The following is a 20,053-nucleotide window of genomic DNA, read 5'->3' as shown; positions in this document are numbered from 1 at the left end:
TCTCCCCCAGAAAAATCACTTTTGAATTTTCACTTATATCTGCTAGCACATCTTAGGATACGAGAAATCGTTCGCGTATGTAAGGCCCATGAGCTGACCTTGGGCCTAATCCCAGGAATCGACGTTGACGTCATCTTCTTGTCTCCCCTAGCCCGTATATGCGTGTTTTGTCAGCATGATTCATGGGTCCTTTGAAGCTTCTAAGAGACCTCACGATACTCACATCCCATTCCCACGGTGTAAGATGACTGGAAAGACTATCACCGTTCATTGTATACTGCCCATCGTAACAAACATATGTGAGTTTTCGTACACATACTCGTCCCCAAAGCTGTCCACAAATCCTTGATCATATCCTTCAAAGTGGTCAAGGCTCTCCGACCCAGAATCTTGGTTGGCTGTAATGTCGGCTCTCCCGGGTTCATCCTCGAAATAGTAATCGGTTGTGCCTGTCTCATCTCCAAGAAATGTGCGAGGTGCGAGGCTTGATGAAAAATATGGATGGTGTTCAGCCTCAAGCTCGTAATCGTTTCCAAGGCCAATATATGCGCTAGCCATGTCGTTGTCGTTGTCGGAGATCCAGGAGTAGTAACAGGTATCGTGATAGTCGGCAGTATCTCCTTCTTCATCAAAACTATGCTCACTCTCATACTCGTCTCCGTATAAATCATCTTGCGGAAAGGCCTGCGAGGACTGTTCGTATTCAGGAAAACGTGAGTAGTATTTCTGCATGAGTTCCTGCGCATTGCTGCCCAAACTTTGGTCTTCACCATCAAGAAACGGTGCCCCTTCGGACTCTTGGGTGCTGCCTGGGAATCGAAAGGGCTCGTCAAGGCGATGTATTGAGCGATTGTTACCTTGATTGCTCGTATCATTTACAGCTAAGTGGAGGCCCAGCTTATTGGCGTCAGCTTCTACCCCGTCATGGACTTTCTCTCCTGATGTTAGCCCCTCCATCTCGGATTGCTGGGAGGGATCGTGAATAGGACTACAGTTCCCATCAGGTTGTAGACCCACGCTAGCATCAGAGATTCGGTCTTCGGGTAGCTTCTCTAGATATAGCTTCGTTTTTGAAGGCGCAGTCTGCAAAACCGGCCATATCATTTTCCCGACTTCCTCAAAGTATCTGTCTTTATCAGTGCAATGTTCCTTTTGGGTGGAGTCGGCTGAAGGGATCTGCATCTCAGATCCTTCTGCAGTTCCCATGGCGAGCGATGCCACTTTCTGCCTCAAAGAGGGTGACTGTGCATTGTCCACGAGACGAGCCAAGACTGAGCTGATTGAGTTCAAAAATGGAGCACGTTGTACGACTTCCTACCTAGGTATCAATAAAGATTCTACGAGATTGGTTATACCGAAAATGAGACTTTACCTGGAGATACCGCATGTTGAAAGCGGCTGGGGCAATCTCGAGCAGTGACGGACATTCAAAGCTGCGCAGTCTCCTGATCCGAGGAGTGGGCTTCTTGATGCCCAGTAGTGTAAATAGCGAGCCCCTTACTAGGATCATCACGCTGCGGTCAATCTCAGCGGCTGAGAGCTGCTCAGATTGGGTGGCAACATTTTCAGAAGTTTTTGTCAACGACCTTTTCGTTCCTGAGCGAGTGACGCGTCTCGAATCAGTAGATACGGCTGTCTGTGCCGCTTCCCGCTGCCTTGCTGGGCGTTTGTTTACGGTTTTTGTCGCGAAATCGAACCAAAAACGACAAGTTAGTCTCCGGACCTCAGCACGCTCTGTGTATTGGTATACAAGGTGACTTGAGCTGTTTGTCATATGTGTGATGTAGAAGAGAGATCCGGGAACGTCCTGCTCATTCTCATGTACGGGCCTGGGGCAGCGGCTCAGCTGCAAGCCCAGAAGTTCCCAGGCCTCCACTTGATATCAGTCTTATATACATCACGGCTTTCATCAGGCTTTGAAGAATACTCACGGAGCATGCTCTGATGGCATTGGCGAGGCGTCTCGCATGCAAATAATCCTCGGCTATCATGCCCCGGGCAGAGGTCACGACGGAATCGACATGCAACCTGCATGGACTTGCCCGCTCAACCCACAGCCCACCAGCTGCGACCATGGAAGAGACCATCGTGGGAGTCACTGCAGTTGGCCATGCATCAGGAAGTCCCAAGGTAAGTTCCGACTCTACTCGCAGTTTTACTGGCAGTTTTCGTAGAGCCAGCTCGATCGAATCCAGGCGCAGGTGTGCTTCTCTCATGGCATGTTGGGAGCCCTGAGAATGGCGCCAGGCAGTAATGGATTCGACTATCCACGGTAATCGGAGCAAGTGAGGTCTGAGAATGAGGAGGTTTCATGGAAGGCTGTGAGACTTTCAAAGTTCGATAATTAACACTTTATCTTTCAAATGTGATTGAGGTTGTGACCTCAATGCAATGAGTTCAGAAGAGTCTGACTGCGAGCAACAGAGAGCGCAAACATCACAAGAATCTCGACTGGGAGTTTGAGAAAATCATTGTGCAACCGAAAACAGAAGCTGGAGAAGGTACAGTGCCCGACTATCAGTCCCCGCCATAGAAAGCGGCAGTAAAAGCTGAGTCGGTCCTTCCCGCATGGCATCAATATAAGTGAAGGAATTCCAGCGCGCTTCGGTCCAAAACAAATCTGGAAAGAAGGCACGATGTGGGTAGGAGTTAAATGGTTGCACTCCCATAAAAGCCACCCGGACACTCAACCTTGACAGGCAGTATCACGAGTGCCTGAGCGCCTAATTCCCGCCATGTTCAACACGCCTATGTATTCATGAACTGCTCCTCGGGGTGCAGAGGAAATGAAAATCAAGAACAAAATCAATCTTATCATTTGATAACTTTGATAACAAATATACATGAATTAAAGATTGCGCAAGAGGACAAAGGGCTGTGGTTCTCACTCCCACCATTCTCCATTTATCTCCCCTTGACCTTGTCTGACAATTAATTACATCCCGACCTTGCCATATCGCTCGCTCGATGCGACGAGAAAATAAAAACAAAACGGAAAAGAGTCTGTCTATCAAATCTCCGTATCGTTCCCTGTTTATAGGTTGTGTGCCATTTTGATGTTTCTTTCCAAAGTCCAATTCAATCTCGCAAGTTTGTCCCGAACAAGAAATCAAACAAACAAAACAAAAAAACAAAACAAAAAAATAGAGGCACATAAAAGCAACGCAATCGAGGCAAAAAAGGGTGACAAAAGCCAACCTTGACCTTGGCAGCAGCAACTCCCATCTAACATCGCAGGGCGTGAACCCGAAATACAAACGATGCCTGACTGTGCGCATCCTTGGCCAACGATAGTGAACCGAAGGAAGAAGGTAAAAGTAACGTTTCAACGCCATGTAAGAGCCTGATGGGACGAAAAATCTGTCTGTCATCCGTGAAAACCCAGTATCGAACTCGTGAATAAACGTAACTTTTTTTTTGGTTATAACCGCCGTCTTGTCTGCCGTCTGACTGAACGAGTGAAACCGTCTATGGTCATTGGTAGTCGTAGCTGATAGAAAAAGGATGATAGAATATGCAAATGCTTGGTAAAGACACGGAGTGATCGAGCAGAGGATAGAATATATAAGTCCAAGTGATCGTGATGCGATGTAAATTGAAGCTTCAGCCAGGATACTCAGCGGGTGTTGAGGGACAGGCTTTGAAAAGGGCCAGCGATGTCTGCTGGCACAGAGAGAGGCGACAGTGCCTCATCATGAGGGCCGGGCCCGGAAGATTGTGTAGTAGCCATGCGGGCACGGTAGTCAATGCCGCCTTGCGAAAACCCAGCGGCGTTATACGCGTCAGCATTTGGGACCATGGCTGTATTCCCATACGGCATGGACCCTGGAGCGCGACCAGAACCAGGGAAACCCGGGTAGGTTGGAAAATAGGTAGGAGTCGCGAATGTAGTAGCAGTCGGTTGTGCTACCCTTTCGGCCGAAAAAGGCTGCGTAAAAGTTGCCGCTTGTTGCTGAAAACTGCGGGCACTCTGAACCGGCTCGGATTGTGTATGCTGGCGACGATCAGAGCCGGCAACGCCACCACCGCGACCGAGCCCAACCGCTCCCGGACCGACGCCGCTGGGAGCCTGCAATCCGAGCGGAGTTGCGAATGAAGCTGGGTTGATGGCTGACATCCAAATACGGGTCTTGTAGATTTTGAAGAGATCCGTGACAAGGGAGTTGAAGTTGATGTACGAGTCGGCAAAATAGTAAAAGGTCAACTTTTTCCAGTCTCTGCATAAATGTTGCATGTTAGCATCTCTTCGAGTGTGCTCAAATTTGCTGAGTGGGCAGTGAATGCTTACACCTGGAACTCGGCATCAAGAATCTCCATGTTCAAACCATGCTCCTTAACCTTCTGCATGCAGACTCGTTTGGCTTTGGCTTCGTTGCCTTCTTTATCCCGCAGGTTCTGAATCTCATGGGCCTGAGCGAGTCGCTTGATGAGCTTAGGCTTCAGCTCGCCGCTGCTAGGAGGCTCCTGCATGTGGTGTTGACCGGGAGGCCCCATGCCACCAATAGCACTGCCGCCATTCGACGCAGCCATGAGTCCGGCGCCTACACCGTCTTGGGCAACGCCGGCGTTCTGAGAGTACATCATGAGCCATTTGTACTGCTCCTCAGCATAGTGCTCCTTCAGACGCTTGGCCTCGTTCCAGTCTACGTTCTCTGCTGCAACCGTTCCCAAGTCGGTTCCCCGGTCTGCTTCCACAATGACCAGGTCGCCGGCCTTAACGGTGAGACCCGTGCCTTCCTGAATGTAGAAGACGTCCGCTCGGGCGCACTTGAACAGAACCACATGCAGAGGCGTCAGGCGGTTCGGCTGGCTGATACCATACATGGCACGGTGTGGCGACGTGGGTCGGTGAGATATGGCAGCGTTCATTGGGTATGGGTACGGGCTAGGATACCCAGCCGATGGGCCCATGGATTGCTGTGCCATCTGCAAACCAGAACCGCCGGTAAAGTACGCAGCTAAGTGTACCCCAGTCAGTATGCTAAATGGTTACAACACTTATACGGCCAAGGGTATGTTTCATGCTTACCGTTAGAGGCGGACTGATAGGCCGAGTTCTCTGCGTATGGAGACGTGAAGTCGAGTCCGGACTGAGGCTCTTGTGACAGCACCTCTTGTCCCAAATGCTCACCAAGCGAGCTAATAGACGCCTGCCTCTGCGGCACATCGGCAAACGAATGTCTACGACTTTGCGGCTGGTCTCCAAGACCTCCAAAGCCTAGAGCACTGTGCCAGTATGCTTTCTTCATGGTCTCAATCTTGCGGTTCTCTGCGGAGAAGGGTGATCGAAACTGCGAAGTGCCCCCTGGAACACCGAATTCACTCATCCTACGGCCGTAAGCTCGTCTGGCAAATTCGCTGTCCTGACCCTCCTCCAGCTCATCGATCGCATAATCAGACTCCTCGGGTACGGATGCTTGCATTCCGTATCCGTTGCCGCCAAGCCCATAGCCTGTGGAAGCTCGGGGCCTCAGACGTGAGTTGTGGTATTGTTGTTGTTGTCGCAACATGGCATTCTCTCGTGTCAAGAACTCGATAGTCTTGGATTCCGCTGACTGCTGTTGCTGTTGGCTCCCACTCATAGACTCGCTACTCTCTTCGTCGTCCTCGACCTCTTTCACCTTGCCAAGCATTCCATCGTTCGACATCTCACTGAGCATACTGGGACGGGAAGGACGGTGTTGAAGGCCAGGATGAGGCAGCTGCCGGGTCCGACTTCCCAGCGTAGAGGAGGGCATCATCGGATTGGTGGGAGTATCAGGATCCAACTGGCCTACAGAATACGACTGAGATCGATAGGTCTTGGGTGTAGGGTGTAGGGGGATTGCGAAAGGGATTTGTGAGTTAGCAACCGGCTCCCTAGGACCGGGTGAAGTTTGGGCCAGGCTGTGCTCAGGATTTCCAAAGGGAGAACCGGTAGTCCCCGGCGGGAAGGCAGTTGTAGGCGAAGGAATATGCTCTGCCAGCCTGGATGGTAGCTCCTTCCTCTCAGAGCCCCATATAGCCGTACCCCACGGGAAGGTAGAGCTTCCAGCAGTGTGTGCACGGCTGAGGCTTGCAGTCTGTCCCGGGAGATTGCCCCACGTCGCAGCACCAGTCTCCACGGATGGCGTGCTTGGGTGAGATGTGGTAGGAGACATGGTGCTGCTCGCAAACGAGTCCTTGCGAGGTCGGATAGCAGTCTGACTGGTGTCGTTCAACCAGGAAGCCCGACGAACCGGTTTGTGAGGTTGCGCCGCTGGTTGGTTTTGATCTTGACGGTGGTCGCCGTCATCGTCGGAGCTAGCCAGCGCCTCCGAGTCTGGTGTTGCGCGGCGGTTGAGCTTGTCCAACAAGATTGCCTGGCTACTTGGACCTCCCACTGGATGGCCCTGGCCAGGCTTGGGCTGGGTGACAGCCTTCAAAGTCCCAGAACTCATGTTGACGGTTCGAAAATAACAGGGTAGACAAGGCTTCTGTTAGGATGATCGTGTGAGAGCTCAAGCTGAAGAAGGCGTCGAGTACGTGATTCTAAAAGCTTGTACTCTGAGAAGTAGTGGTTTTCGTGAAAGATCGAGATGCAAACAGTTGCCGAACAAAATGTGAAATATGTCTATGTAAAGGTCAGTGACATTGATAATTTCATCTAGAGAAGACGCGAAGAAGGAAGACGAAAGCAAAAGGTCCAGAGCGTGAGAATGAAATAAATAAACAGAAAAGATGCTGTTTGTGGTGGCTGGGGGGGTAATGTGCATATGCAGATATGCAGTGCGTGAAGCATAATATTCTCCCCGTCAACAATGACATAGGCGTTCACGCGACCACAATAGCATGTGCAAATTCCAGCAGCCCTAGGGCTTTGAAGCACATATTTGCTTGCAGAAGAAAAAAAAAAAGCACTGTGATCATTTCACATGAACTCATGGCCAGGAAGCTCACAAGAGAGTGGTGCCGCAGTTGGTGTATCCCAGAGACGAACACCTGGGGGTTCGGAACAACTGGGTAGCCTGTTCGAGGGTATATGAACAAGGAATCTTCAGCAACAAAAGTGAAAACTTACAAGTAGTAGTAGTACTAGTAGTAGTAAGTGCAGATGATGAAATCTATGACAACGGGGTATCGAAGGAAATGATAGTCTAGTAAGCTCGAGGGTGTGCCGGTCTGTATGGTGTTCCTGAATGACGAGTGAGCCCACTATCTGTAAGGAGAGTTGCTCTGAAGTCGCCAACTTTGTTTGTTTGTGGCAGCAGTTCGTTTCGCTTTGGAATCGTTTGCGAGTTGCCGCGGTGTCGATGAACCGGATCCACGCCGGAACAGCGACGAAGGGGAATATCAACAGAATATTTGAATAGGGCAGACCAAGCCGCCAATAGGTTCTAGTTGGAGAAAAAGAAACAAAAACGAAAAGTTGCTGGAAGCAAGTTGTAAAATGACAACAAACAATCAAGTAATAAGTGCAAAAAGATTCTTAAGGTGCATCCGCCCGAAAATAGTTGCCGGTCTTCTGGCTCCGGATTCGCCGGTTGAAACTTTGGCTCGAAGGTGGCTATGGAGCAGCAGACGATGGGGGAACTCAAGCCACTGTTGCTTGAGTGATCCTGTACCGCAAAAAACTGCAGCAATAATCTCCTGGCAAGCGAACGAGTTGCGAAAGAACTATGCGCGGCCCATGGTCGGGTAGAGCCTCGATGGCTGTCTGTCGCACCACACAAGACTGAAAGATGTAGCGACGATCCTGTCCCAGCCAAGCACACGCGACACGCGTGCTATTCAATAGGCTACTGCGGGTGTGGCCGAGATGTTGTCCTTTTGAAGAGCTTCGCCCAGTTCGAAATGGGCCAGTTTTCTTGTCTTTGCCTGACTCGACGATGCGTGTAGTGGCAGACTCACAGGCGCAAGAAGTAGAAGTAGAAAAGAAAACGAGGTGGGATTAAATGGGCGGTCGTCAATTCAAGATTGAAAAGGCGGCTGTTGGCAGTCGCAGACGAGACAAGTGCCCAGGCAGAGAGAATTTCACTTTAGTTTCCACCCGCTAGTGATGTACCAGCTCAAGCTAGGATTTGACTTATTGGCTTGCGGCGGGATTGGGGCAGCCAACTGCGTGGTGGAAGGACGAGAGGGGCAGGTCTGTGCAGTGCCTTGTCTCTGGGTGGACGGACGGGCGAGACTCTTTTTAGCAGCCCGTCAACGTCTTGGTCCAAATGCAGAGTGGCTGGAGCGACACGGGGGAAACGCTAACAGGAACCGCCGAGACCTGAACCAAGCACACGTTATATCTGCGGGTTTGCTTACCTGGAAACGATCTTGAGACCAACAGGCATACAATATTGACGGGATGTTGATTATTGCAAGCAGAGTAACTGATTGAATCGGTTGTCTTTTGCAATTAAACAAATGATAAAAAGGTAAAAAAGACAAAGAAGTTGTCAAAGACGGGCCGGAGAATGGCAGATCTGCACGAACTCTGGGGCCCTCGCAAAAGAAGGATTTGAGGTCGAGATCCAGTGGACAAGGGCCCTGTTTGAATTCTGCATGGTGGTGGCGTGCATCTTCTCCGCTTTCTGGTCTTCCATGGGCAAGGATGTCCGCCCGTCTCTTGCTTGTCAAAGCTCGAGGGGTGTCGTGGTACGGGAAAGGAGGGGTAGCGATAAATGAACTTCCACCAGCGCAAGGCCTTGATCCACTCAGAGGCTGAGCTGTTGAGCTTGCCTGCAAAAAAGGGGTCACAAGGGTGCAAGAGACCTGGCCATGATTTGCCCAATTGAGGGCAAGGTTTTGCTCAACCTACCGACGCGGTCTGGTCTGCCCTCCATCGCATCATCGTAGGTTTGAAAGTGTCGAGATCTCCAGAGGAATATGTATTATATACTTACTGCTTATGGAGTGGAGGCGGGGAAAAGTTGGACGAACGACTGACGACTAACCATCATTTCTTTCCTGCTCTGCTTGTTTTTCTTTCACTCCTGCTACCTCACTAACTTTGTACAGATTCCTCCAACAAGACAGGGACGCCACGCGACTGATGGACTCAGCGACTGTGCTTTGACAGGTAAACTTGTTTCCATCTATGTCTGCTGGAATATCCCGAAAACGACGTTTGCAGTTTCTAAGCTAGACTAGCTGACAACGTCCGGTCGTCCCCTGTGGGTGTAGCAAGTTGACTCCCAGTGTCCTGTACCGCTCGGCCTTTAGGCATAGCCCGTCGAACCAGTCGAGCCTCCGTCGTTTTCGACCCCTGACCCCAGAGCGCAACCAAGACGACTCAATGCGAGCGCGGTCTGGCATATCCTGGTGAGTGATTGAGATATCATCCCAGTGAACAAAAAAGGCTGTGGCTCCTGAACGGGCGATCTAGCCTAGGCTACAAGATCGCTGGAACAGATTTGCATGGCGCACGGGCAGAAACCATCCCGGCAAGCCTGTCTATACAGTACTACAAGTAGTACAGTACGTATTTACTTTCCAGTAATACTCTACCTCGCTGTTGGTCTCACCTTATTTCTTATTTGCCCACCGCCTGACGGTGTCGTGCGGAGAGTACAAAGTTGCTTCTTCAATATGACAAGGCAGTCCTGGTAAATTCGATCCTGGCACTTCGGGGTATTTGATCTAAACGTTTGCAGTAGTGCAATAATCAAAAGACCTGGGCGGGCGGCAGCACCGTCATTTGGGACAGTGACGCCCGGAGGCTGGCGTCGTTTCATCGAATGGCAGTATATGGGACGGAAACGTCACATATTTTCGCGGCATGCTCAAAACGCAAGCCATCGGGCATCTTTCGAACGAAGCGGAGGCAGCCCGACGCTTTCCGTGGACCGTCTGTGGGGCCGGTAGAATGACGGATCCACGAATACTGCTACCTGCCACTGTACTGTATGTAATCTATATACAGCAAGTCCAGGCTAGACTAAACCCACTGATCCTTTCCCTGTCCTCGTGGTCACCACGCCCTGGATTTGACTTCATCCCACCAATCTTTGCAGCTTGCAGAGAACAAGCTTCTACTAGAACTGGCAAGAAGCAGGCTATGCACCATGTACGTAGTACATGGTATGATAATTAATCAATTCAAAAATGAGTCCAGGTCCAGGTCCAGCTCCAGGTGTGCGTGTTGCACTACTGCTGCTAACGGCAGCGAGGTATGGCTCATCACCTCCAGCTATCACACGCGGCCCAAGGAACAAAAAAGTTTCCATGTTAGCTTTTTAAGCCCTAATTCCAACTGGTAAAATGAATGGGCTGTTTAGTCAGAAGCGGCTTGGTGCCAGGCTTCTCTACATGTTTATGCTTGCTTGCATAGCCGTACCAGTAGTGTGGTAGAAATTAGCTCTGATTACTGCACAGGCCAGGACTTGCTCTCTGTGGATTGAGGATTCCTACTTTGCGATGTGGAATCACTCATTACGTAGAATTGCACTAGCATCTCGATGGCAAAAGGCTGGGCGACCACAAAACCCCACCCTCCTGCTTGTAAAGAGGACACGGCGCGTTCCCGAGTGGGTGTTCCCCTCGAACCGTTTTCCCATCACGCCACCACGAGACACCACACCTGTTTTACGACGGAGAAGAGTAAAAGAGAACAAACAGACCAATCAACCTCTTCAGACCTCCCTGGCAATATGAGTAAAAAGATACCCCGCTCATAGGGCGGGCCGAATTAAATTGCCAAACCGGAAGTTTACTTGGTTTCCTCATTATTGACCTGACGGTGTTTGTCTTTTGAGAGAGTGTCAATTACGACTTGTTCGGAGCTTCACCCCGGATTCTCAGGGTCCCGCCGCTCACTGATCCATCCATCCACCGCAACAATTCGAATGGAACCAGAGGTTGGTTGGCTTAATGAACAAAATTAGCGGACCCTCGCCCCTCCTCAAATACCTTCCTTGCCTTAGGTTCACCCCCTCGAAATTTCAATCTTAATTTCCAATGTAGTAATCCCCACCCCTCCCAGCTAGGCTGCATATTAAGAGAACCTTGATACATATTACGTACCACTATGTTGTAGACCATATGAAGAATTGTGACCATAGGCAACGGGATGTGTTTTGCGTACGGATTAGTACCTTTTTCGAAACCGTTCACCGTGTCAGGTAACACTCCAAAGATGTGCTTGAGTCTAGTAATATGATGTTGGCTCTGATACCCGAGGCTCGTTGAATGAAAAGGCAGTGGGTATTAAAAGATATATTGCAGTCATTATACAGCTAAAATCAAGGCTCTCTTTATCTTCATATCATTAATACAACAGCCGAAGCATAAGACTACAATGCTCTGTCTATATAATCACAAGCCTTCGCTAAGCATTAGCCAGGAACTGTGTCCAGCGACCCCTTGCCAACAGTCGAAGGGGGAGCCTCGCCCTTCTGAGCACGCAACTTCTCCTCAAACTTTGCAAACTCTTTGGCAGCAATCTCTTCCTCCGGGTCCATGACCTGAATAACTCCTTTAACTTCCTCGATCTGTACAAAGCTCATGTTAGAACCCTGGCTCATCTCGCAATCAAGAACCGGACGGTGAAAAACTTACATAGTGCATCAGCATACCCTCGATGCCATTCTTGAGCGTAACAGTGCTAGAGTCACAGGTTCTGCAGGCGCCACGGAGCTTAAGTAGAACATTGCCATCCTCGAACCCCCGAAACTCGATATCACCGCCATCCTCTTGGATGGCAGGCCTGATGCGCGTCTCCAGTAGCTCCTTAATCATGCCGACGACTTCACTGTCGTTCTCGTTGTAGCTTAGGCTGTCCACTTCGCCACTCGTCTCCTGGCCACCTTCCGCCGACGCACCGCTGCGCTCCACAACGTTGACAATCTTCTGTCCTGAGGTGATGGCTTCCGTGATGAGGGAGAATATCTCAGGCCGAATGTGCGCCCAGTTCGCATCAGGAGCCTTCGTCACGGTTATGAAGTCAGCGCCGTAAAAGACGGACTGCACGCCATCAATGTTCATAAGCTGCGCAGCCAGTGGCGACGGGTAAGGCGGTGCAATCGTTGAGCGCGGGTTCAGGTATTCAATGTATGGAGTTGGGATATCTTCGGGAAGTACGCGGTGGTTTGGTAGGAACTTTAGAGCATCTGAGTTTGGCGTAGGCTCTGTCTGGATGAAGATTGTTCGTCGACTGTCAACACCGCTTAATATCCCTCCCCGTAGCTGCTGTGTCTGCAGCCTCGGTCGTTGCGGTACCGCAGCCCATAATGGCTTGGAGTTGGAGTGTACTGCTCGTCGCGTGGCGAGGTTGTAGACGCTGGAGGTGCCTGCGCTGGTCCAAACTTTGGCCTGGCGTGGGCGCCAGAGAACGCTCGTCGACGTCCTTAAAATTTTGATTGCCGTCATTGTTGTAGCATTCGAGTGAGGTTTTGATGGTCATTAAATGTAATGAAGAATAAGGTAACACGGCCTTTCAGTGGATATCCAAACGGAAGCTAGGTGTATGTATGCATGCTTCTCTTTTTCTTTTTCTTTTTCTTTCTGATGGAAATTACTTGCATCAAAATGACGAGGAGGCAATGTTGCTTAGAAAGCACAATTGTATTCGCTATCGACTTCCGAAGCTACAGCACAGATCTCCGATGGGACCCGACAAATTGCCCTTGCCCAAAAAATTTGCGTCATTGCAGCCCCACATAAACGGACCCCACCGTTGAAAATACGGGATGGCGCGCATGGCAGAGCTTGTCGCGCATTGAAACCTCATAATGCCAAACAAACCAACACCCACTTGAAGACCAACAGGCCTTGAGGCAGAGAAGAGGCCAAGGGTAAAAAGAAAAAAAAAAAAAATAGCACGTTGTGCCATACCTAGCCCTCCTTGCAGAACCCCAGGTAGCACTCATGGATGCTCAGCGGATACCACTTTCGCATTGGTGTGGTACCTTCTAGCTTCTCACTGATTTTTGTCTACGACCGCAACTCGGGTTGAGTTTTCTGAGAACAAAAACCGCGGAAAAATGTCAACCTCACCAGCAGATGGCATCTCTAAGCTCTCCGTAGAGGACGCTTCCAACAATGAAGCCCCACCCCCACACGACCAGTCGGCAACATCATCGACCAGTGATCAAGCCATGCCGACCAACTTGGGCCGCGAAGTGCCAGTCAGTTCTACTGAAGTAGCAGCATCGTCTCCGTCAAAGTCTCAAGTTCCTACTGAAGGTGTGGTCGAATCCAAGCCAGCGCGGACTACTTGCGGTGTCTGCGAGAAGGAGCCCAGCAAATACAAATGCCCGCACTGCTCACTTGCCTAGTAAGCATCAGTACTCCCAACTCGACAATGTTACCATGTAGACGTGGTCTTGTCTCGGGCTGACACTATATCAAACAGCTGCTCCGTATCTTGCTCCCGCATTCATAAAGAGACGCACCCTCCATCTTCCCTGCCACCGAAGCCGCCACCACCGATCAGCCGGTCCGCCGCTGTCAAGCCCAGTCGCCAACATCCGTTTAGCGTTCTCGATGACTCCCCCGAGTTGCGCAACCTTTTCAAGAAGTACCCGAACCTCCCATCCACTTTGAACCAAATCCACTCGGCGACGTTGCCCCCTAAGAAAGAGCCTAGTACGCGAGGTGGCCTTCCTTGGAAACTCTCAGATGTGGACTCCAGGCTGCTCGACGGCACGGGTCGCCCCGGAGGTGGTAGAAAGAAGAACGAGCCGTGGTCTCAGGACGTTGGTCTGAGCCGCGGGCGTGCCGCCCTGCGTAAGGCACGCATGGATCCTTCCGATGTTGGCGACGGCGTCAGGGAGTACTGCGAGCTCGTGCTGTACCTCTTGTCCAAGGGTAGTGACAAGGAGGAGGCCACGGCAATGGTGAGCCGCGAATACACTCAAGAAGAAATCAAGCTCATCGAGACTCTTCAACAGCAAGAGCACGAAGACTGATGTCGAGGTGCCATGGCCATCTTTAGGCATCATTCTCATGACTTGCATCGCTATGTCTGTTTGTCTGCTGAGAATCAAGTCCCAACGCTTCCTTGCATGAGGGGATGCTGGCAGTTTTCACTTTCGCTTGTGGCGAATGGGCCCAATGGGCTAGTCTCGTATCAAGTCGACAATCTGAGCTCATGAGCACGCGTTGTAGCACGCTTATGGCCCAGGATCAATCATTACCAACTCCAGGACAATATACGGGGAAATTTTCTGGGCGCCAGTTTGTGGTGCATAATGAGGTTAACTTGGGAAGCTAAGTTTGAGTTGTGTATATGAGTACGTCCATGTGAGTTCCGTAGACCTATCTTGTATCTAAGGAATCGTCATAGCTAACGCCTGAATCTAGCAAAGAATCCATACTTGGGCGACTTCAGCTCGGGTGATTCTGGACCGACTTCGTTGGAGAACGATCCCTTTTCCTTGCCAACCAGTCGACCTCGCAACGTCCAGGTGGATACGGGCCGTCTTAAAAGGGGCGACAGCTTGTTCTTTTTGACTTCGTCACTCTGCGTCCAATCTACACGGTGCTCGTTGGCGATGGAGATGTGCAGAGGCTTGACCGGAGGTGGTGGCGGCGTAGTGCCGCCGTGGTGGTCGAGAGAATCTGGTACGACTTGCGAGTCGCGGACATTAGGGTCCTCAGACTTCCTTTCCGGATAAAGGCCTTTGCTGCCGCGCTTGTTTTCCTCTTGCTGATCACTCTTGCCACTCGGATGACCCTCTACCTCTTCCGCTATGCGACCCCCATGAACTTGATTTGATTCCGATTTTCGCCCGTTGGAAGCTTTCTGCTGCTCGTCTCTGCTGAGGTGGAGCTTGAGCGCACTCCTGGATAGCCTGCGGACAAGGCCGGTAGTTCCGGTGCCTTCCCTCATGCTGATGGCCGTTGTCGTGACAGAAAATTGTAAAGCAGCCTCACGAGGTACATACGGATGGCTGGGCTGGGTGTCATCCTTTGCCACATCTTCTGAAGAAGGCTGTTGGACCGGTTTCCTCTTGTGGGTGTCGATTTTCGCTTCTGGACGACGAAGCCCCGTGCTCACGGACAGATCCGCTGCGATGCAATCTTGCTGATGTCCCGACACATGTGGCGCGGACGCAAAGTCGGGATTCAGACTTGCGCGTCTCCGGCGTTCCGCATTCCTCTGTTGCTCTTCAAGCACCAAGGAAAGCCGACGAGACAGCTCCACAGGGTCGACGGAGTAGGTTGCGGACGGCTTGCTCTGCCGTGGTCGTTTCATGGTCTTGATGGCCGTCATCCGCCCAGGCTGCCGTATCACTCCCGGTCGTTCGCGGTTATAGAAGTCCATTGCTTGGCTGATAACACCCATATGTGTGGTTTTGTGGTTTCTTTGTGAGAAGGGTTGGGATAAGCTTGGGAGAAAAGGGGGGTTTGGTGGGTGGCAATGCAGCATAAGAATGGGCGTTGATGAGGAGGGCGCCCCTAAGAAGAAAAGCACGAGGAGTGAGACGCAAGAATGCTAGGCTCAAGTCCTGTTGGTTGTCTAGGGAGGAAGAAAGTGTTGAAGAAAAACTTGTCGTCTGGTTTATTATTATTTATTATTCTTATTTTATTCTTGTTTGATTGTTCCGCGGCGGCGTCCCGCGTGAGGCAAGGAATTATCAGCAAATGACCTAGGTCTCGCTTGTCTCAGATAGGGGTGTCGGAAACAGGCCGAGAAATGTGGTGTTGAGTTAATCCCTCTGAACGGACGATTTTCTTGAGAAAGTGTTCCCCCAAATACAAAGAAGGTAGGAGGCTTTTTTGCCTTTGCGAGCATAAAATTCAAAAGCAAGAAACAGAATGGTTATATACTTGTGAGTTGGCTGGAGCTTTGGAAAGCAAACTCTTGTCTCAAAATGCCATGAGTCGTGGCCTCGGTGGAAATGGGCAGAGTCGGGCACTTGTCGGCTTCCTCGATGCGGTTTGATTCTGATCATATGTTTGTTTACTGGGTTTTGTGTAGAAAAAGGGGGGAAATAGAGGGACAGAAAATCAAGATTGGCTTCCGCCAAGTCATTGTGTTTTCATGTTCTGCATTCCAAGTGAGCAGAGAAACCCCAGAGGTGGGGATACATACAGCCGGGACAGGGACCCAAATGCAACTAGCAGGTGAGAGGCGGGGATGGCGGCAGGTGTTGCATGCCGAATGGACGGGTACTAACTAAATTCGCTTCGAGGCAGGGGTAGTGTGGCCTGTCCAGTCTCTTCTCCCTCTCCCTCTCTCTCCCTTTATGTCAAGGGCCCTAAGCTCAGTTCGCCAACGGCACGCGGGGAAAGGGACAGAGAGGCGAGGGAGCACAAAGCGATCACGACCTTGGTTTTCTTTAGCGGACCCGGTTCATGAGCTATGGAGAAGGTCTCAAATCAAGTTATGTTGGGGAAGACCATTCATCGATGGGCCAAAAAGCAGGAAAGAAAAATGGCAGCTGCTTTGTCTGATTTAAATGTGTCAAAGAATAAACGAAAATAAAACAACCACAAAAGAACTCTCGAAAACAAGCCCTCGGCCTTGCTTGTCAAGCGGGATTCCACGTCGGAGAATAATGCGCAAACGCAACCCTGTGGAGAACTCTGGTGTAGCAATCTACATGGCACCGCATGGTCAAGCTCTAGAAGCCGCATGTCATCACGTCAGGGGCTCTGCTCGGGTCCGCATCTGGCAACCGTTGCGGAAAGTAAAATAAAAAAAAATAAAAAAATAAAAAAAATAAAAAAAAGTAGTCCACATTGGAAACATAGGCATGTGGTATTTATTGAGAGGACGCGATCCTCCCGAATAGAAGCGGGGACATGGTTCTGAGAGATGGTGTCACGCGTCCATATCTAAGTGAGAGTTTATGGCATAACTTTCATAAGGTTGGCATCCACGTGGGTTATTTATTTTGAAAACGCATATATGCCATGTCATGGTACACAACGACACTAATCTAGTGGACAATTGCTTAATAGATGTCATTCATGCTCTCATGGAATTGGCGCATGTGTGGAGCAGCGAAAGCAACTGCGGATCAAGCGTTATTTGAAGCTTAAGTGAGCTCCCCTTGCGGAAAGAGGCAAGTGCTTACGACTTGGCACCATTCACCGGTAGTCTCCAGGTGATTTAGTCTGGGCCAGTACTGTAAGGTACAGATGCCCAGCAAGTTCTTAGAGCATCCGGATCTTGCTGGCTTCAGAGTGATTTAGAAGTTGCTCGTACCTTTAAGCGTAAGGAAGATGGGGGCAGGAGGTCGTGTGGGCGGACAGCTTGGGGGGTTGCGGGGTGCAGGGATCATGGGAATAAAGAGTGATCGAATGCATGTGGTAAATGAAGACAGCGCTACGCACATAAGATGTTTATTTCTACCAAGCATTTGTTTTAATTTACTTGTTGGCCTTTCCGTCCTTCCCCTTCCCCTTCCCCTTCCCCTTGACACAGACGAATATCGATATTTAGCATGGAGGTAATGACGGTATTTTCCAGCTCATTCCTCATTCCAAGTGCGGACGCCATTCATCCTACCTCGCTTACTCGAGTCATCATGATGCGAGACTGTTTTCTACGTCTTCCTTTTTGTACATATATTGCCGAGGTAGCTAAATGCTGCACAACGAATCCCAGCATTGGCAGAATTGGCACTTGAGATGGTACGACTATATTGTGACGGTTGCTAATGAACTGATTGGGCTAGTCTGGCCTCACCGAGCGAGGACCGAACCCCCTTTGGCAGACCAACCAACCACCGTTTTGCTCCCAATTTGAACAAGGGAATACGGTCGATCGTTTGATGCACAGCTGTGGGGTATGCACACAAAAGCAATGGATGCGACGCTGACAGCTTGACAAGTCTCGTGTTTCCCGCCTCTACCCCTCATTGATTGATTCTAGACTTATCTTACTGCACATAACCTACGTTAACAGTAGATTGAGTGAGTTAAACCCATGGTATGGTGTAACTGCGCGAGGTTGCCACTGCGGTTAGGAAAGTATTCACGAACCGGGTAAAAGCGGCCAGATTTAGTCCAGCGTTGAAAGATGCACTTGAAGCGAGATGCTACAGGTCCTGCTTCCACTGCGCGGTAATGCTTTTTTTTCTGCACAAGCAGAGATTCCACAGACTAGACATACAGAACAAGTCGGCAACCCCAATGACTTGGAAGAAAATAGAGCGAAAAATAACAATCGACACTGCATCGCATTGCCCGAAAACCCGCTTGTTATTCGTCCCATCAACTGCAGCTGCATCAGTCCACGTCTCACATTGTAAAGTCAAGCCACCCGATATCTTGACTACACTATCCTCAGCTGTCTGTAGCTCATCAGGACGTACTCCCTACATCGTTTATAGTTGGCAGTTGTTTTTAGCAGACCATGACTTGGTTGAAAAACATCAATGGCCATACGACCCTGGTCGAACATAGATCCTGAAGGTGGTAAGTGAGCCTCGAATCGGGACTTGCGCGCCAGATGACCAGAGGTAGTTCACCTCGGACCTTTTGGGCCGTGGTTGAACTGTCTGCCATGTATCTATTGACCCCGAGACGATAGTTCTAGCGAGTGGAGATGCGTATCAGGGTCCTATGGATATCGGATTGAAGAACAGAACACACGCGCAATATCTAGTCGTGCCAAGTCAGAAGTAGCTGTCCAATAGTCTATCGTTGCCCATCTGCATCAACCCGCATATGTCATTAGACCGCAGTTAGGCCACTGATCTAGGTCTAAGTGGTTTGCACTACCTGCACATCTAAGCATCTGATTTCACGAATCGCATCTTGATTTGCGAGGGGAGTCGGGGTAATAACGGGTGCCGACATTGCAGTTCGCTACTATCACACGTCCCAGGATGCCAGCCGCCCGCGCTTTTAGTCTAGAGGATTGGAGGATCCAGACCAGAGAAGAAGGCCATTAGTTACTAAAGAAAAAAAAGGTTGTCGGAAGTTGTTTCATTACTAAAAGCAGGTCCCCGATTAAAACGAGAAGAGGAAGGGAGTTTCTCATGGGTTGAAGATCAACCTACCCACTCGCCGAACCTTTGTACTTGGACCGCAATTGATGCGACATCCGTATGTGAGCGATGCTATGAAAGAGGAGAGTATATTATCCGCGGAGCCTGAAACCCAATAGAGTGATGTCGGGAATACTTTAAATATAGACTATGGGGTTGATTCGTGCGTAAAACAAACGATGCTGAGCATCAAGTAAGATACCTAGGCCATGAACTTAGATCAGGCACATACCTACTTTGCTGTCTAGGGTAGGGTACTTGGTAAATGAAAGCTATGAAGAAGATGGTGCAGGGTTTGAGCGAACAGCTCACGACAGGGACCGCAAGGACCCCTAGATGGACCGCAGAAGCTAGCACGGTGTGCTTCAGTGTTCTTTGAATGGTGGGTGCCAACTGGGCTCGTGGGGCTCGCCTCGGACTTTTTTTGTGTACCCGCATCACTAATTTGTAGAGCAAAGGTACCAAAGATATCAGTCAACGTATTCCTACCTTACCTATCCACCCCGCGAGTGGTCAATATCAAGACGTTTCCTGGGACCACTTGTCCGGGTCGACCAGAACCAAAGAAAAGAAAATTGCCGAGCGACAGGAATGTATTGACTGAATTCATGGATCAATCTCGACTCGGCATTCTTTAAACAGAATTTGCACGTTGTTTCTGTACCATCTCGCCTTATTTCGACCCCGGATGAGATGAGAGACCCTGCCATTGCATTTGGCAACGGGACCAGAGTGGTACCTACTGTACCTACAGCACTTGTCTGACCTTGGGCCGACAGGGCTGCCTATCTCTAGGCATCCGACCCCTCACAACAACCGCAAGCCACCCAATACCCGCACTACTGAAAGTCTGCTTGCAGATTGATCTGCTGCGCAGAGACCAAAGAGCGCGCCGGACCACTGCGACAGATCAGACACACCCCCAGTCGTCCGTCACCAACCGCGAGCACGGGCGCAGCTCCCAAGCCTGCGGTTGACAGGCCGATCGCTAAATTGCATCCAGATCCTGCCTTGACAGAAGCGACTGGCAACCTTCTTGCAGCGTGACGAAAATAAAGTCCGGTCTGACTGGACCGTCGAACCGCCGAACCCATACCGTTAACGCGCGTCGAGTGAACCGTCACAAAACTACCGGCTGAAAAGCGGCGCCACCGCCCGGC

General features: G+C 50.4%; 5 protein-coding genes across 5 annotated transcripts; 1 reads left to right on the top strand and 4 right to left on the bottom strand.

Annotated features, from left to right (window-relative positions):
- Positions 1-130: 130 nt before the first annotated feature.
- Positions 131-2,216, bottom strand: PpBr36_07468 (uncharacterized protein; the record flags this gene model as incomplete). The annotated part of the gene is made up of 4 exons (XM_029894605.1): positions 131-248; positions 296-1,314; positions 1,373-1,870; positions 1,932-2,216. The coding sequence occupies 4 exons, from the start codon at positions 2,214-2,216 to the stop codon at positions 131-133; spliced, it is 1,920 nt and encodes a 639-aa protein (XP_029748011.1).
- Positions 2,217-3,616: 1,400 nt separating this feature from the next.
- PpBr36_07467 (uncharacterized protein) lies at positions 3,617-6,419 on the bottom strand (the record flags this gene model as incomplete). Its single annotated transcript, XM_029894604.1, has 3 exons — positions 3,617-4,217; positions 4,289-4,958; positions 5,030-6,419. 3 exons carry the CDS (start codon positions 6,417-6,419, stop codon positions 3,617-3,619), a joined length of 2,661 nt encoding a protein of 886 aa, XP_029748014.1.
- A 4,863-nt stretch (positions 6,420-11,282) lies between these two features.
- On the bottom strand, positions 11,283-12,315 carry PpBr36_07466 (uncharacterized protein; the record flags this gene model as incomplete). Its single annotated transcript, XM_029894603.1, has 2 exons — positions 11,283-11,438; positions 11,506-12,315. 2 exons carry the CDS (start codon positions 12,313-12,315, stop codon positions 11,283-11,285), a joined length of 966 nt encoding a protein of 321 aa, XP_029748015.1.
- A 614-nt stretch (positions 12,316-12,929) lies between these two features.
- On the top strand, positions 12,930-13,856 carry PpBr36_07465 (uncharacterized protein; the record flags this gene model as incomplete). Its single annotated transcript, XM_029894602.1, has 2 exons — positions 12,930-13,222; positions 13,301-13,856. The coding sequence occupies 2 exons, from the start codon at positions 12,930-12,932 to the stop codon at positions 13,854-13,856; spliced, it is 849 nt and encodes a 282-aa protein (XP_029748012.1).
- Positions 13,857-14,233: 377 nt separating this feature from the next.
- On the bottom strand, positions 14,234-15,235 carry PpBr36_07464 (uncharacterized protein; the record flags this gene model as incomplete). Its single annotated transcript, XM_029894601.1, has 1 exon — positions 14,234-15,235. The coding sequence occupies one exon, from the start codon at positions 15,233-15,235 to the stop codon at positions 14,234-14,236; it is 1,002 nt and encodes a 333-aa protein (XP_029748013.1).
- Between the last annotated feature and the right edge of the window lie 4,818 nt (positions 15,236-20,053).

This window comes from Pyricularia pennisetigena, chromosome 1, assembly GCF_004337985.1.
Source record: "Pyricularia pennisetigena strain Br36 chromosome 1, whole genome shotgun sequence".
Taxonomy (NCBI): domain Eukaryota; kingdom Fungi; phylum Ascomycota; class Sordariomycetes; order Magnaporthales; family Pyriculariaceae; genus Pyricularia; species Pyricularia pennisetigena.
Note: the sequence above shows the minus strand (reverse complement) of the source record. Positions and strands in the feature narration are given on the sequence as shown.